A 17,412-nucleotide genomic window follows, 5' to 3' on the forward strand; every position below is an offset into this window, starting at 1 on the left:
CATGATTACAGAAGCAGCACGAGGCAGTTGAAGTACATTGCTAAATTTTGTGTGCTGTGACTATTAAGCATGGAGTAGCAGAAGTGAGCTAATCTGTGTACCATGCAACACTATTCTACGAGGCAGCCATTCCTCCTCTTCGTTGTTTCGTAACAAAAGGAAAATGTCCTTAGAAGCTGGGATTGTCAAATAAAGTGGTGGGTTTTGAGACTGAACAGGGATACTCCCTGCACAGTCAACTGGGGTATTGTCATAAGCCCAGCACAGTGCACGTGCATGCTTCTGCAACTGCATGGGTACACCAATGCTTTCCAGTTTGATTTGGCTGCCTGGCGATTTGCAGGATGTTCTCCAAGCTGGCAGAACTTGTCCAGCACCAGTCATGACTGTGTGGACACAGGCTAGCTCCTCTCTGCTACTACCCATCCTTTGCATCCTCAGTGTGTCCAGAAAGAACTGTCCAAGTCTCCTATGTTTTGCTGGGAAAAAACATAAGCAGAGAATGAATTGAATACAGCCTCTGGTGGGGTCGTTGGCACTGCACACAGGGAGTGCAGAGTGGTATGCACAGGGCACTCTTGCTCTTAGACACTGCACTGCCTCAGAAAAAATAACTGCAGTGAGTGGGGAATCTCATGTTAATCTTATGTCCATGTGCAGTCTTACAGCTTTCTTGTTGCATTTCTCTTGATCTAGATCTTTCAAAGAAATCTCATAGCTATTTTGTAATAGTGCCTTCTGGCATGCCATCTTGCTTAAAACTTTTTTTAATTTATTTCTGATCCTCCTCAAGTGGAATAGCATCACAGCTTGAGAGATACGTATGTTGAGATTTCCTAGCTGAGTTCAACTGATCCTGTTTGTTGGCAGCTGAAATTGGCACTGTCCTATGTAGGGGAGCAGATGGATTAAGGCTATGTGTAAGTGCAGAGAAAGGGTTAGGATTTAACCTGAAATCCCCTTTTCTCAAAGTGTGACAAACTAGGTTGTACACAGACAGCTTCGTGAAACTTGTGTAGTAACAGTGGCAGTATTTATCAGTCCCAAACTGCTCTCTGCCTCATAAATATATTTCTAATCTTGTGGGCTGACACTGGGTTTTTGCATACCAGTGGGTGAGTGCAGATTAAAAGCCCATGATGTAGCAGTGGTGGCTGTTTGTCAAGACTATTCCATGTCATTGAGACTGCAGATAAAGAATCTAAATTGCTTTTCTTTCACTAGTGCAGCCTGCATCTGTAATCAGGAAAGGGGCTGAAATGTCAAGCCAATTCTCAGTGATACTATATGAGTGAAAATCTAAAGATGGAGGGCTTTTCCCAATTCTTTTTAAGAATAAATGAACCCAGAAAACTTTGGGCAGAAGTACCTGGTTGTTTTGTTGCAACTTAATCTTTTTTTTATAGTGGATTTCTGATAAGTGAAATCAATTCGTGTTCAGTTCTGAAAACAGCCTTCTAATGCTCAAAATCCTCTAACAGCTAAGGAGGACTGCTGTGAAACTTTGAGCACTTTCAGCATTTATAGCATGAGATATTCATTGCAGCTCAGGCCTCTGCAACCTCATGAGACTTCTACCAGGACTGCCTGTTGGAAATCTGCTTAAAAAGAATGGTGGATCAAAGCAAAGAAGAAAACATGGTCCAAAAAAGCTTTCTATTTGCTCATGTGTTTCTTTTTGTTTAATTCCTAGTATTTCTTCAGTCTTCTGCGAAATCCTCCAATAAAAACCGGACAGTTGGATAAAGCTTTTCCACTGGGCTGTGCAGGGGGTGAGATCTACTTTAAACATGAGAAATCAGTGTAAAATACTATTATTTCCAGCTGTGGGTCAGTTTGTTTACCACAGTATATTTAAGTAATGCATGTCTGAAGATACTTTTCTCTTTTATTTTTTCTTCAATTATTCTGTCCAAAGCAGGGTTTCTTTCTGATGTTTTACTGTTCTCTGCTGCGGACTCAGTTCAGTCTCCTCTGTTTTATTCATTGCTGCTCACCAATAGCAACAATTTAAGACTCTTGCCCTGTGTGTTTTTATTGTTCTGAGGAATTGAAGAGTGTTTTTAGAAGTTTTGATTCAAGACATAAATTAATATGTTCATAATTATTTTCCTGTAGGGCTACCAAAAATCATATTTCAGGATGAAAAGAAATGCTTCTCAAGATTAATCCTAGTTGTTTAACGTTTGTATAAAAACTGTTGATTAGGGGAAACCCAAGAAATAGAAGCTGCATTTCTTTATGCCAGGTTTGTGTTCACCTCAGCCAGACATTTCAGTGCATCCCTGATTTACCTGGACATTGTCAGCAAAGCCACAGGATATCAACTCCAACCAGATCATAACATGTCCAGCACATACTGAATTGAATCTCTTTCAGAACGATGTTGTGAACTTGTGGGTTGGGTTGCACCCTTCTGGGATGCTCTTCCAAATCTTTTGGTCATGAAAAAAATATTTAATTAAAGAGTGTCTCTAGAATTCTGTTTAAATTCCTAGTGGAAGTTTTTTTACAGAAGCAAGGATGAAACAGACCAAGCAGGCCAAAATATAGGCCATCTCTTGAAGAAAAATGGGATGAGGAATTCATGAGCTATGCATGCTTCATAAATATTCATGAGCAATTTCTGTAGAATATAAACTCTACAAAATACAGTGGTTTTTTTAGCTTTTAGGAAACATTTTTTGTCTGAACGAGCAACTGTCAAAATGGTGTGGTTGAAAAGATTTTCTGCTGCACAGAGATGAAACTGCAGCTCTTCAAACAGCATAGCTTATCTAATGAAGCAAGCTGAGATATAGTTGTCTTGCAGCTGTCCAAACGCGGGAAGGTACCTACAGAGCTTCTTTGCAAATTTGTTTCATAGTCTGGCATTCTCTTGGACAAGACAGTCTTTCCACGTATATCAGAAGTATGAGGAATTGTCCTTAACCTGGAGAGTAAAGAACCCAGGAGATTAACTTGGAGGTGGAAATAATATAAAATATTATGCTGTCTTCCAGAAGATGAATAGATGTGTTTAACGCTATGGCATTACTTTTTTCTTCTACTTTCAAAATCTAATTTTTCCAGCATTATGTACATTTTTCAGACTTTCTTTTAGGATTCCTGTGGAGACTTCCCCTTATAAAGAGCAGCTTCCTCTTGGCTCCCTTCCTGTGTGTATAGATATTGCACTTTTTCTCCAGGGCACTGATAAACATTAGCATTTGGTACCCAATTCTGACAGTTGGCAGTCTATGACAAGGAAATTGGAGTAAAGCTGATGAAGGTTGGGAAAAGGCTTCTGAGATAACCAAATTGCTGTTTTAATGGGAAGCTAAAAAATGCAGTTGCCCAGCCAATCCTCTTTCTTCGGCTTCACTCGCTAGTCATGAAGAAAAAGAAGCCTGATGGTAAGAAAAATAAGAAAGAGGGAAAAAATCTTTCAGCATGACTACTGTTTTCATATTTCCTCTTCTAAACTTTAGTACATTTAATTATAATGAGCTAAGTTCTGGAGAACTCAAGTTACATAGAAGCATTGGAACATTTCATTGGTTGCAGACAAAACCCAAAATAGAAGCAGAGCATCTAGAATATGCATTCTCTTCTGTACTGTGGTTTGTAGAAGTATTTACTGAAATAGCTTGCTGCCAGTGAGATACTAGTGGGCCATCTCACTCTTTTGGGAGTCTTCATACTCTGAAACCAGAATAAGAAGGTATAAGCAAAATTATCAAAGGTATCTTTTCTTCAGTTTTTCTTTGTTTCTGAGCTGAAGTACTGTTTTTCTTGGATAACAAGATTCTTGTGGCACCGAATTACAGCAGAGAACATGCTGTTAGAGGACTGAATCAGAGCTTCCAGAATGTTTTGTAAATTTGAGACCTTTCATTGTGTAAAACTTCTGACTGTCCAGGAAATCCTATACTGGGCAATGTGCCCTGAACAGCAACCAAGGCTTATTTCTTCCTGCAGGGGGGCTGCAGTGTGTACACACAGGTTATTGATGTCTTCTAGTGAACAGTTCATGCAGCAGCATCAGCTTCTGTGCATTGTCTCTCCAGTACTGAAAGGTAATGGACTAAGTACGCAAAGACCAAATTTTTGACTGCTGCAGCGTTATTCTATGCTCTGCATGTTTTGGCTCCTACTTGCGAAAAAAATGCTTCCGTTATTCTGGGATGGCATTGTGAAGGATCTGACTGACTTGGTACAGTCGACTTATTCTTCTAACTGAAGTCTGGAGATCTCTGCTAATCAATAGAAGTAGGCTTTATTAAAAAAACTTTTTTTTTCTTTCCATGCTCATTTTCTTGATTCTCTCCAGCAGGATTGGCCTTTATTGTAATTCCTGTTTAACTTTGAATTCCCAGCCTTGCTCTTGGTGAATAGGACATAGATGGTCACAGGGCAAGACTCCATCTGCCTTAATCAGTAGCGAAGGCTCATACTCATCAGCTATCTCTTCCTCTTCCTTTCTGAATTCTCGCAATTTGAATGTTACTGATTTTTAACATAAAAGAACTAGTACTTCTATGCCAGCCAGACCTTGGTATATTGCTATAATTGACTCTGGGACTTCTGTTTGCAAGTTCCCCGGCACTCCAAAAAGGCAGTATCAAGGCTTTTCTTCTGCTTCAGGGCTTTTATGAAAGTGGCCTCTTGTCATGAACCTGGCTCTATGAATTGAGAATGTTTTATTTTTTGGTACTTCTAGAACAAAACATAATTTTTTAAAAAGTTTACAAAATCATTGATCTTGATTTACAGTTTCTTCAATGATAGACTTGGCCCTAGAGCTGTTAACCTGGCATCTTTTTGATACAATAGTTACTCATTTTGCCTGACAAATAACTTGATTCAAAAAATACTTGATTGTGATAGAGTAGGTTGTTAGACTTCAGAGATGCGTATAGTAATACTGGTAATTCTATGGATCGTTCTTGACTATGCTTGTTAATTGGTTCCTTCTCAGGGAGCAAGTAACTTCATGCAATGTTGATGGAGTCACTGCTGGGCAATGCGATGCTGCAGTGGATGCTACACCTCAGGCTGTGAAAATCCAATTGAGAAAAAACTAAGTTTTTATGTACTACACATGAACTTCCCATTTAAGACTGTTTTTAACTTCGTCAGAATGATGGTTCTTCCCTACTGCTACTGATAATTTTGTTGCTGTTAGGGAATGATGCGTTATTGTGTGGTTTGCATTCACAGGAAGCCGGTCTTGTAGAGACCACATTCCTGATGCTGGTTTGTTTTACAAAAGCGAAATGCAGATATCTTCCTTGAGCAAGCACACCAAAGGTGCCTGTCTCGAGTTAAAGCTCCTGCCTGGGAGTCTACCAGGAGGAGGGCTGAGATACCAACCCGTGGGAGGCTGGCAGTGGCACCTCACCTGTACAAACTGGAGCAGGCTGTGTTGTCAGCAGCAGGGCCGTGCGGGCCATGCTCCGTCTAATCGAAGGTCTCTTCGCTGGCACCGGGGGCTGCCCTGCACACGCGGCCTTTGTTTTCAGTGCCACATCGCTGGAAAAATCAAGGAAGATGATATAGCAGATCTCACACAGCACTGAGCCAGTGCTTCAGTTCTTTGAGAAACAGGATTATCTGAACATTGAAAATTACTCTTGTATTATTGAGATTTCTTAGTGGCCAGCAAGGCTGGCAAATCAAAAAGCAGAGGTGACTAAGAGCCAGTTAAAAACACCAAGTGCATCATGCGGATTTCCACAGAGCAAAGCTGACGTAATGGCTAGCTGCTCCGCACAGGGTCGTCCCACTCCCCTGCTTTTCTCCCTGCCCCGTCCTTGCACGAGCACTTGGCTGCCTGAACAGTATGGTGGCCAGTTTAGCTCCCCGAACTGACTGTCTGACAAATGCCGGTGCAGTGCTAGTATGGGATCACATGGCAGGAATAGGTCAGCTGTGTTGTGAAACTGCACCTCTGGAGAGGGGTGGGGGGAGGGTTAGAGAAGTAATTAATACACTGCCAGCATGTGTGCAGAGCCTGTCTGTTTTGTAGAAGGAGCAACCATTGCTTGGTTTTTCTTAACGGATTGTATTTAGTGTCTGTACGTATCAGTGCATTGGATTCCATGATTCAACTGTAGCAGAATTCAAGACAGCTTATGGCTTTTCAGCTGATGATTTGGACTGACAGCTCCTCTAGAAAAAAGAAGCTTTTCCTGCTGCTGAGGTGGAAGGAGTTGTTTACTGTATGAGTAGTAAAGAGAGCCAGAAGCTATAGTGATAGTTTCTCTCACAGTGAGGAAATGCAGAACGTGCAGACCACAGAGATTGCGCATGGAGAGGAGCAGAGAGGCAAAAGTCTTTGAGCTTTCTGGATTCCCTTGGAAGAGGCCTTGGTTTGCAAGAGACCTGCTTTGTTTGAACTCTGTGAGTCTGACAAAAGGCGTAACGGGGGGCCAGTGACTGGCTGAAACTTCGGCAGTTCAGCCGATGCCTGTGATCTTGGTGGCTGCGAGCCTTTTTGTGCTAATGGCGCAGTCTGTTTTCTTCTGAAATAAATCAGTGCATAGAAGCAAAGCAGAACTTGTTTGCCTGTACCCTTGTAACATAACTTTAAACATCTTGCCCCAGTGTTCTAGAGAGTGCTCAACACTTGCTCTGGCTAGCACAGACCATGCTAGAGCTTGCCAGGAGTTCACATAGTGCAAGCAGCTGCGTGTAGAAATAGTCCCTGTTGGAGCAGTTTTCCCTCTTCCTATTCCATTCCAGTGTAGAACTTTCCTCTCTATACTAAAAGCTTAGGAAGGTGGTTTTTCTGCTCTCCCCTACCCTTTGCTGTCACAACATGTCTGTTCTTGCAGCTCATTACTGCTTCTCTAGCTAAGTAGTAACTGCCCTTGTGTAACCTACTTGTTAACACTTAGTTAGCATGGACCCTGATCCCATCAGGTCTGGGCCTCTCAACTGGCAGCCCTGGTGAGGACTGGAGGTTGAGCATCTATTAGTGATTAAGTGAATCCAGTGACTTTTTGGTTCCTTCCTCTCTGTGCTGTTGTGTCTAAATTGCTAAGAGTATGGGAATTTGTTTGGGTACATCCATTCTTTATTACAATGTGTGTACTGCAGATATACCTGACTGAAACCTGTATTATATCTAGTAATTTGGGAATTGGTTCTTGCTTGCCTGTTCTTATTTGTACAATATGTATTAGTCTTTTTGGAAAGTCATAGTCCTAAGCAGAGATGTGCCCTAAAAGTAGGCCAAACATGACTTTTTTTTTTTTTTTTTTTTCCTCACTCAGGTATCGCATGCTGTTGCTAAGCTTGTTTTAGTTAGTTTCCACTGGCAAATCTCAGAGATTTTGGAAAGGTAAGTACAAGTAGTCTTCACCTCTCTATGCTCCAGGCTTTCCCCTGCTTTTTTTGCAAGAACGCTCAGGATGTTCTACATGCGTCCTTAGACAAATGTCACTGGACCTGAAAGCAGGCTACACAGTCCATTCCAGGGAACAGAGGAGAAACATTATTTTGTTGAGACTGCACTGCCTGTTTAAAAAAAAAAAAAAAAAAGGAGACGTCAACAAGGAGACGATAGTGGTGGCAAATACCTTTCAATTTGAGGAATTATCATGCTGGGAACCCTGTAGATGCATTTAGCTTAAACATTGGGATAGCAGATTGAGAGCTGCATCTATAATTACTTATTTTAACAAAGAGAACATCTGTTTTGAATCTATTTCTAGTAAGAGTTCTGCTATTGAGAAAAAGCTGAGCCATAAATCATAAAGCAGTACTGAACCAATGCTGATGCAGAAGTTGGTAATAAATTTGTGTTGAGGCATTTGCTCCTTCTGGACATTAGTGGGTTTTTTTTTTTTTTTTTTCAATTTGCCTAGCATTTGGAGAGCAGCAGGAGATGATGTGAGGGAACTGGGAAGTTGTGCTGCAGCTCATTTGTCCTTTGGTTAGTGTTGAACTGCAGTGAAATCCTCCAGCTGATTTCAGGAGGAGGGTTCAGACTCTGCCCAAGTGTGCACAGGAAGTGTGTCAGGAGGCACTGCTGTCTGGCAGTCCCTCCAGAAAAAACTGGCTCAGAACTGAACATTGTCTGAAAATAGAGAGCACATCAGTCTGACTCTCTCTGCCATGCCATTTTTGGCATCTTAGCCAGCAACTTCATCCAGATAACATATGGGAAATGGGTCTTTTGTATGGATGTTGTTGCAGCATCTCTGCTAATTGGCACGTTGTGTGCTTCTTGGTTACCAAGCTTCCTGTGACAGCCCTTCTTTGGGGAACAAGGAGGGTGAGGTTCATCTGTAGCAGCTCTGGGCAATTCTGCTGGGTAACTAACCAGATCTAAACAAGAGGAATTTTGGGGAAGGGCTTATTCCTAGAGCTGTGACTTTGAAAGTTGTTCTTCAGTTGATCTAGTCCTGAGACTTCTGTATTCCTCCTACAGTTGCATTTGTTATAGAGTGACACGCTGAAATAATCCCTAATACAACAAAAAAGGGCTAATGGGGAGGGAGGGTTTACAGCCTAGTCAAAACAGTGATTCTGCTCTCTGTTGTCTGAATTCATTGGTGAGTTTTTATTGGAGATATAAGCATTCCCCTTCAATTAAAATCATACATAACAGGGCATTTTTAATTCTAGTGCTGCTGATAGACAGCTTCATATTCCTAAAGGGTGATAGTTTGTCCCAAGATAAATATTCATGGGATATTAGACTGGAATCAACCTGAGACCTAACCAGGAAACTTGATTTTGCAAAGGAATAGCAGGCAGACAGACGCCTTGCTGGAGTTTGTTATCATGGGCAATGGCTTATGACTGATCTGGGAGTGAAAGTGTTAATATGGGTAAGAAATCTTATCTTCAAAAATTATTTTTTTGTCCACTTAAAAGAGGAAGGAAGAGAAAGATTTGTAGAAGAATGTCCATCAAGGATAATAAGGGAAATATTAGTCTGTTATTGGGTAAAGTGTTATCTTTGTTTTTGATTTTGAAGAAACTATCAGAAAAGTTTTTTTGATGGTAGTCCAGGTCACTATGCAAGGGACCTCACACAGGACATATGCCTGCTTTCCTTATTGAAGCCTGCACTACCATTTTGCAGAGTCTATTATTTATTCAGGTGAGAAGGATCAATTTAACAAAGCAAAAAGCATTCAGAAATTGATTTGATCATTCTTCAATTGCCCTTTCAGGCACAAATCTAATGCTGCCCAGTTGCTAGTAGAAGCACGAGTTCAGCCCACCTCATCCAAACACGTAAGTATGCTAACTATTTTGGTCTGTCTCTTGGCAGAGACACCTTTGATCCACCTCATTCAAGGATTGCATTACTAATGGGATAGTCTGTCCCATATTAACCTTTTGCAGACTCAAGGCCTTACAACCCAACTCAACACTTTCAACTTTTTCAATGAGAGCGCATTCAAGAGGTATCTAACATTTAAGTAACAGTTTTGCTATTATCTTGCAGTTAATATTCAAGAATTACCTGCCCCTTAAGAGAATTTAAATATTGTCAAGCCTCAAGAAAATTAAGATAATTTTTTGGCATGATTGGTGCTACAGAATGGAAGGAGCAGAGCACATGAGCCTGGTTATCTCTTCTGATTCTGAAAGAGATACTTCAGGGAAGTTCTGGCTGTACAGACTTGAACAAGCTTATTTGCGACTGGAACAGAGATTATTTTTTTCTTGAGATGACTGAATTTGCTGCACTACTGTGCTTGAGGATGCTTAAGCCAAATCTTCCAGCAGTGTGCCTGCTGAGCTAGTCAGTAGTGATATTTAAACCAACAGCTTGTGTTTTGCAGCCAGGGCTATGCAGATCTTTGGATACTTTTTTTTCCCTTAAATAAAAACTTCCTATTGCACGTTTATAGAATTTAGTCACAGCAGGTGTCTCAATCCAATCCACAGATAACCCAGAAACTGGTTGCCTTGTGTCAAATTTTGAATGGTAAAATAGTACACCTGAGGACCCTTTAGGGTAGGGGGCTGTAAAGGGGGAGGAGGGGACTTTAAAAAAGCTAAAAGCCTTCTTTGGTATCTGAGATGACTTATAACTAGCAGAGAGTGAATACAATTAAACAGCTGGCAGGAGTAAGCTTCATGGACTCGAAATAAATTGTAATCTGTCTAGGTTCCAGAAAAATTCTTTGTTATTTGACATATCTGCAAATGAGTCCTGTGAGGACTTTTTAAATGCATTTTGAGTTTTGTCTGGTTCTTCTATCTGCTGTCACTTAAGTACCCTTTATTGCAATGGCAACTTCATTTGGGGAAGAAAGATCTTAAAGAGGTTGATTTAAGATATGACAAATCTGATTTGATAGGAAATGCATTACAGTCTTTCTGTGTGAGCTAGAACAAGTTGCTCTGTGCTTCAGCTCCTAATGCAGAATGATTTTTTTTTTTTTTTTTGTGGTGCTTTGGAGCAGATATTTGTACTGAGTATCTCTGTACAACGACAGACCCTATCGGCAGAGGCTGTAGTGGTGAGCCCAGAGGGACAGAGTACAAAGGTTTGAGGTAGTATGCTTGCTGTTCACACTGAGCAGTTGATCTAGACAATCACCTAGTCATTGCTGACTTGATGAATCTTCTGGTTCATAAGTGGTGCTGCTTAGAACAAAGGTGCTTTATTTCCTTTCTTCATGCAGTCATGCTATAAAATGTGCTCTGCTGGTCACATGACTGGGCTTTCATGCCTGTGCTCCTCTGTGAGGGTCTTGGGCATGTAGTGTTGCGCGTGGAGGCTGAGGGCTGTCTCGCACAGACTTCTCAAAGGGTAGCGGAAGTTTAGGCAGATGAAAAGTGATTATATGGTTTCTCTGTGAAAGAGAAAATCAGAACATAAACTCGTGCTTGCAGCTTTGTAGAGCCTTGCTTTTGATGATGCTGTGCTAGACCTGGTTCTTCAGCTCCCAAAGGATGAGCCAAGATGCATTCAGGGCTAGCTCTGTTATCTAGTGATGAGTTCTGCGATAGCAAAGAGGGGATCCAGACCAATGTAATGGAATATTTCCTCACTTTTCAAACTAGAAGATGGTATGTATCAGAAAAACAAAGCTGAGTTCTGGATAGAGCCAGATTGAGGCAGGAGCTGTTCAGTGGCTGTGACTCTGTTGTGCCTTGGGAAATTAGAGAGGCTCCTGAGAAGGACTGACTGTCAGGATAGTGTAGTACCCCAACATACCACTTGCTTATGAAGCTGTTTTGGCCTGGAGCTCACCTGAGGCATTGTCCAAAGAAGGTGATGAAGGTGACTGTGAATGAGGTGAGAATGCTCTGGGAGAGCTGGGATGTTTTCACCATAAAGCTGATTTGTGTCTCCTAGGCAATGGTACATTCCTCTCATCACTGCGCAGTGTGTATGCAGTTTGTCCGGAAGGAGAACTTGCTCTCTCTGGCTTGTCAGCACCAGTTCTGCCGCAGCTGTTGGGAGCAGCACTGTACAGTGCTCGTCAAGGATGGTGTCGGAGTTGGTGAGTTCAAGGGTGTGTGGTAGTGGGTCTCTATTCAGAGTGTTGACCATTATGAAAAAATGAGTGGCTGAATTACTGTAAGAATATCACAATAATGAGAAAATGGAGCATGGAATGAGTCTTTGTGATAAACTACTTGTGTCCTTAACAATTTTAACTAGTGGTCTGACATGAATATTGGCATACTGTCTTGAGAGTCTTACTCTTGCCTGACAGAATCTGCAAGTCTGTAGATCCATTTGATGCTCTTTTTCCCCTTTGTGATCTTAAAGATATGACTGTAACTGTTACAGATCTGCTGTATTTGAGTTTGCATCTCATGATGTATTGTTTCAGTGTCTTTGGAGAGTTTATGGATGCAAACATCTGTTCCTTTTTTGTTGCGTAGAAGCCAATCATTGCCAGAGTTGCTTTGGGCTTCTCCTAGCCTGTCCTTCACGCTGGCTTGGTAGTAACATGCAGCTTTCTACTTCTAAGTGTCTGGCCTTGTGAATACTGGGTGAAGCACTTACTGATCTTGGATGCACTTGTGCCCTGTCGTCTTTCAGTAAATACAGTTGGACTTCAGGTTTTCAGCAGCCCTGATAGATTTATTTCACAGTTGGGTCCCTCTTGACGCAATAACAGATGGTACTTAGGAAACTGTGTTGGATGCTTTCTGTGTGTTCATTCCCAGGTGCATGTTGCATTGTGCTAAAACATTGCTTTCTCCTCACAGGGGTCTCCTGCATGGCTCAGGACTGCCTGCTTCGGACACCAGAAGACTTTGTGTTTCCATTGCTGCCTAGTGAGGAGCTGAAAGACAAATACAGGCGCTACCTCTTCAGGGACTATGTGGAGGTATTGTCTCCTAACCCTGGATCAATTATAATTACCGATGACTTGCAGAAATTTTGTTTGAAGTGTCTTACATCTTTGATTAGAAATGCAGTAACTGCAGCAAATTTCTCTCTGATAAACATGACGTGGCTGCTGCTATAGGACAGGGCTCACTGACAAAATACTCTAGCAGGTTGCCAAAGTAGATTCTGCTGTAAGGTCACCCAGTAACTCCTTAGCTGCTGCTTGGCTCCTTTCCTGAAGCAGAGTTTTCTGAGTGTTGCAACTGAGAACTAAAAACTTCAGTGTGAGTTTTCTAGTCTTCCTTGATCTTGTGTAGATAGTTTGGGTTTTGAAAAATAAGTCCTTCATCTCAGTGCAGCACAGCTGTGTTGGTTTGCTTTATAACATTTTGCATGAGTTTTATTGAAACTAAAGAAATTATTAGAGTTGAATGTGTAGGAAGTATTCTGGTGAGTGGGAACAGTGAAGAACATTCAAGAATCAGGGACAGCATGGAAGAATGGTGTCACCTGTCTTCAGTAAGAGGTTCTTTGGAAGGGAAAAGTCCCCACTAGAGAACAGATGAACACATTCTGGGGCATAAAGCGAGGACAGGGGAAGAGCGCAAGTGTAGTAAAACTTTGTTCAGAGTGTCTTCATAGGGCTGTTTGATTGTGTTGCTGTGGGTTTGAATTTTCTACATTTTAATTTCCTCTTCTAGAGAAGCTGCAAGTACCCAGTACTCCTTTTCCTAATGTGAAAGAGGTCTGTCTGCTATGTTAGCCAACATTTTGTGACAGTTTTCACTGTCTTTTTCAATAAGAAATACTTGCTTGTATAATTTTGAGGAACTGGTAATGTTCTCCCAGCTAACCCACCCACAGCTAACCTTACCACCCTGGTATGTTCACAGAGCCATTATCAGCTGCAGCTGTGTCCTGGTGCGGACTGCCCTATGGTCATACAGGTACAGGAGCCGAAAGCCCGGCGAGTGCAGTGCAATCGTTGCAATGAGGTCTTCTGGTAAGAAACAGAAAAGGTTAAAGATCATGGGGAAAATATATGCTGTCCTCAGGGCTACTCCATTTGCTTGCCAACAGATACAGGGTGTAGAAGCATCTCAAATGCATTACTGGAGTTGTTTGTAACTTGAGTTAGCTTGAGTAATTGGACACTCAGGATCTGACTGCTTAAGGTGGTCAGCACTCCCTAAGCTCCTTGGGAGGTGAGTGTTCTGACAACCAGGGAACTCGTGACTTGAGTAAGCGAGGATTTACAAATCTTGCCTTCTCTTAATTTGACTTGACTGCAAATCCTGGTAAAGAGATTCTGTTAGTAGATGTGAAGGACCCACAGCTATCAGCTGGTAGCTTCGAGTTTTCAGATTTATTAAAAGTATTTGTTCCTGGAGTGTCTGATATGTTTTGAGGCTTATGTGAGAATAAATGTCTGTTGGATAGGAAGCCTAGTGAACCTCGTATAACTTCAAGTGTATACAGGACTAAAAAGAAAAGAAACAGTTTGTAGTAAAAATGAGGCTGCTGGATTGTCTTCTGCTCTTGGACCTCCAGAGCTACTGCTGTTGAGAACGTTTGTGGAGTACAGTACAACTGGGTTTAGAGACCTAGCTTCCTGGTATCTCCAGGCAAATAGCTCTCACTCACCTGGGGCTGTTAGGATCATGCTAATACAGGAGCTTGATATCCATCATTGGATTTAGAGTACTTGTAAAGCACTGGTATGTGCCAAGATCTCTGCAGTTACCTTAGAGCAGAGATAGGTAGACTCTATAGAAAGGGATATGTCAGCCCTCAGGCTTACAGTTTTTTTGTCAGAGAAGTCCTCAGTTCACTCTCATCTTGATACAGGTTTCTGTGTGAGAGGGTGGGGTTTATTGGAGCACTAGGCATGCAGCATTCAGACTTGGTCTTTGCATTCTAGTAATACGCAAGTACAGTTGTGTCCCTTACATCTCTTGGTCTCTGAGATTTTGGTCATCAGAAAAGCTTCAATTCTTGAGTAATGTTCTTCAAAATTCACGTGTCTGTCTTCCCCCTCTCTCCCCCCAAGCTTCAAGTGTCGGCAGATGTACCACGCACCCACAGACTGTGCTACCATTCGGAAATGGCTCACCAAGTGTGCAGATGACTCCGAAACAGCCAACTACATCAGTGCTCACACTAAAGACGTAAGAAGAAGACCTGCATGCTCTTTCTTGTCCTGGGAAGCAAGATGGAATTCTATACGTTTTTAGCACTGTATCCTGCTTTTCCAGGCAGCAGGTTCCCCCAGCTCTCTAGGGACTATGATATTACACAGCATTTGCCTTGGGAACACTTTGTGCAGGAAGTCCAGCTGTGCTTCTGGCCAGAGTGACACAGGGATCCTTGGGGACTTGGTGGTCCTTATTGCAGACATGGTGCTGTACAAAAATCATTGGCAGTTAGGTGTGCTGCCCTCCCATGGGCAAAAGGCAGAATTGTGCCTGCCTCTAAACAGTGTAGAAGCATATCTAAATGGAGAAGAGGAGGGTACACTAAGTGCAGAGCTAATATCGAATAGTAAACTACTGTTTACATTTGGATAGCTGTATAGAATACTTGGAATTGGAAGGTGCAGGAGATAAGTCTTGATTTGGCAAGGACAGCAAAAGGGAGTGACAGCATCTGTAAATAAGATAGTAAGATACTTGAAGTGAATTTAGACCTATGAAGAAGAAATAGTATTTTATATTATACAATCAGATCTACCTGCAGAATTTGTAGTCTTTAATTAAAGATAATGGATATTCTGCCTTTATTCTCTAGATTAGCTATTGGCAGATTGGAATGTTTAATGTCATTTTGGGATTTTGTGGCCTGAGTTCAAAACAGTTCTTAGTCAGTTGGCATTTGTTTTACTATGGCTAATGACAATTGTGACAGTGGTAATTAGCCACATTTTTCAGATTTGTTAGAAAAGTGAGTACTTAGAAAGACTGGAGATACTAAATCACACTCCTTTTCTGGAGAAGGTGTCAACATGTTGTGATAAGGCTGTTGCTGCTTTGGAGAAGTAAAATTCTGTTACATGGAGCATTGTCCTGGCATGCATTTTACCTGTGGATAAAGTTTTTAAAAAGCTGTAAAACTCACTTCCTTCTTGGTACCTGTGCAACTCAAAAAATATAATGGAACCTGATACTCAGGGCATCAATGGACTGCTGATGGAGCAAGGAAGTGTGTGGCTCTCGCTGCGGTCAGTCAATCTCTTCTGCTAGCTAACTGTCCTCTCTTAGCGGCTGCTGAAGGCAGGATACAGTGCTGATTTATCCTGTAGTGTATAAATAGCTGTGGAAGCTGTTGTCATACGTGAAGTGATCATATCTGTGTGCCTGAGAAGCTGCTAAATGGTAGCTTGGTGAGACCTTCAATTTTACAAGCAGTAAGAATACCAACAAGGAGATGATGTTTTCTTGAGCCAGCAATCCACTTCTGCAGTGCACCATCCCTGGCTTTCTGCCTCCTTTTAAAAATGGAGCTATCAGGAGTTAGTGGGAAGAGGAGCATATTCAGGGTTGTATTCTCACATGTGCATACATCTATTAAAAAAAAGGGGGGCAAATAATCATGCAAATGTTGTTGTTCTCTAAAAGGTTGCTCAAGACAGTTTGGTCTAACAAATACCTCTGTTTTCCCAGTGCCCCAAGTGCAATATCTGTATTGAAAAGAATGGAGGCTGCAATCACATGGTGAGCAGTTCCCTGAATACTTCAGATCCTTTGTTCTTAGCAGAAATTTTTCTTTCCACTTTTCACTAACCAGTGCTTCCCATCTCTTCTCTTTCAGCAATGCTCCAAATGCAAGCATGGTAAGTAGAAGGATTTGGAAGCGGTTTTCTCAACAGTGTTTTTTAGTGATGATAATCTCTCCTCTTTTTTTGTGATATGAAGACAAATTGTAAAAATTGAGTGAAATACCTTTTCCTCTAGTAAAAGGTGAACAAGATACTAATTACAGGCTTGGGTTATAGCTTTACTTTTTTTCCCTGGCTGTGATCTCAACTGGATCCTGAATCAGTGCTGTTTTGGCTCCTTTTCCCTGACAGGTCCATTGTATAAAGATGTCTCCATCTCTTTCATAATGTTAAGAACAGAAACCATCTCAGAGGGTAATTAAATGTTTTCCACGTAGATGGACTTGTCATCAGTTTGAAAATACTGGCAGAACTGAACCATTTCTTTCTGTTCACTGATGGAAAGAAAGATTCCTAACTTAAATGAAACTGCAGAAGGAGTAGTGAATTGCTTTGGATAACATTACGTGTTAGACTCCTCAGTGCCCCCTGTGCAAGTAATAGCCTGACTGTCCTTGGCCCATAGTGTAGTCCTACAAATTGATGTCCTGTTCTTGCACTGCTCTTTTCATGGCACAATTCACTTCTGTTGTCTTGGAGTGCAATAGCTTGTATTCAAGCCCTCTGTGTTAAGTATGCCACTAGGAAATTTTCTAATACCAGAACCTTATTTGGAAGATGTTTAAAGTTTTCTGTCCTCTCTCATTTCCTTTACTTTGGGGTTCTCAGCAGCACTGGACATGATTTGATGGAGCTCTGTGACAAGCGGAGCAAGCAAGTGCCAAGGTACCATGGTAACTGGCACTCTAAAGACTGGTGAACTCTGGAAATACCAATTTCAGTCTCGCTATGAGTGACGTGAAAGTGATTCCTGTTATAATGACTTCATCTCCTTTTTCCTTCCCAGTGGAACGCTTCCAGCCTTCCCCTGAAATCGGAAAACTACCACGCAGGTTTCACTGTTGCTCTCTTTCCTGGACTTTCTTCCCAGTTCAGTGGCTCCTAACTGGAAGTGTCATAAACCACTGATGTCTAAAGTTACCAGGATAGTTATTTCAGAGACATGAGGGCAGACTTTCTTTTGCATGAGTCTATTCTCTTTTGGATTGAATCGTTCATATTTTATTCAGCCAGAGATTCAAGTATGGCACTTTGCCAGTAGTATGGAGGATGCGACTCACAAATAAGACTGCAGCCTGCCTCTTCCTTGATCTAGTGTGACAACCTGTGCAGTGCGCAAGTACAGTTCTGCATATTGGTCTGAGCCTCTTGGGGTGTACAGAATGCAGCACTT

The 17,412-nt window shown here is 41.7% G+C and overlaps 1 protein-coding gene across 7 annotated transcripts in view; it reads left to right on the plus strand.

Moving 5' to 3' along the window:
• The window catches only part of ARIH2 (ariadne RBR E3 ubiquitin protein ligase 2), a 73,757-nt gene that overhangs the window by 48,828 nt on the left and 7,517 nt on the right, over nucleotides 1-17,412 (plus strand). For all 7 annotated transcript variants that reach the window (XM_062585289.1, XM_062585292.1, XM_062585294.1 and 4 more), the window contains 8 exons: nucleotides 7,260-7,327; nucleotides 9,171-9,234; nucleotides 11,315-11,462; nucleotides 12,181-12,302; nucleotides 13,198-13,307; nucleotides 14,355-14,472; nucleotides 15,964-16,014; nucleotides 16,112-16,133. In XM_062585289.1, the coding sequence (XP_062441273.1) occupies nucleotides 7,260-7,327; nucleotides 9,171-9,234; nucleotides 11,315-11,462; nucleotides 12,181-12,302; nucleotides 13,198-13,307; nucleotides 14,355-14,472; nucleotides 15,964-16,014; nucleotides 16,112-16,133 (703 nt within the window). The remainder of the gene's footprint in view (nucleotides 1-7,259; nucleotides 7,328-9,170; nucleotides 9,235-11,314; nucleotides 11,463-12,180; nucleotides 12,303-13,197; nucleotides 13,308-14,354; nucleotides 14,473-15,963; nucleotides 16,015-16,111; nucleotides 16,134-17,412) is intronic.

The sequence above is a fragment of the Rhea pennata genome, chromosome 12, assembly GCF_028389875.1.
Source record: "Rhea pennata isolate bPtePen1 chromosome 12, bPtePen1.pri, whole genome shotgun sequence".
Taxonomy (NCBI): Eukaryota; Metazoa; Chordata; class Aves; order Rheiformes; family Rheidae; genus Rhea; species Rhea pennata.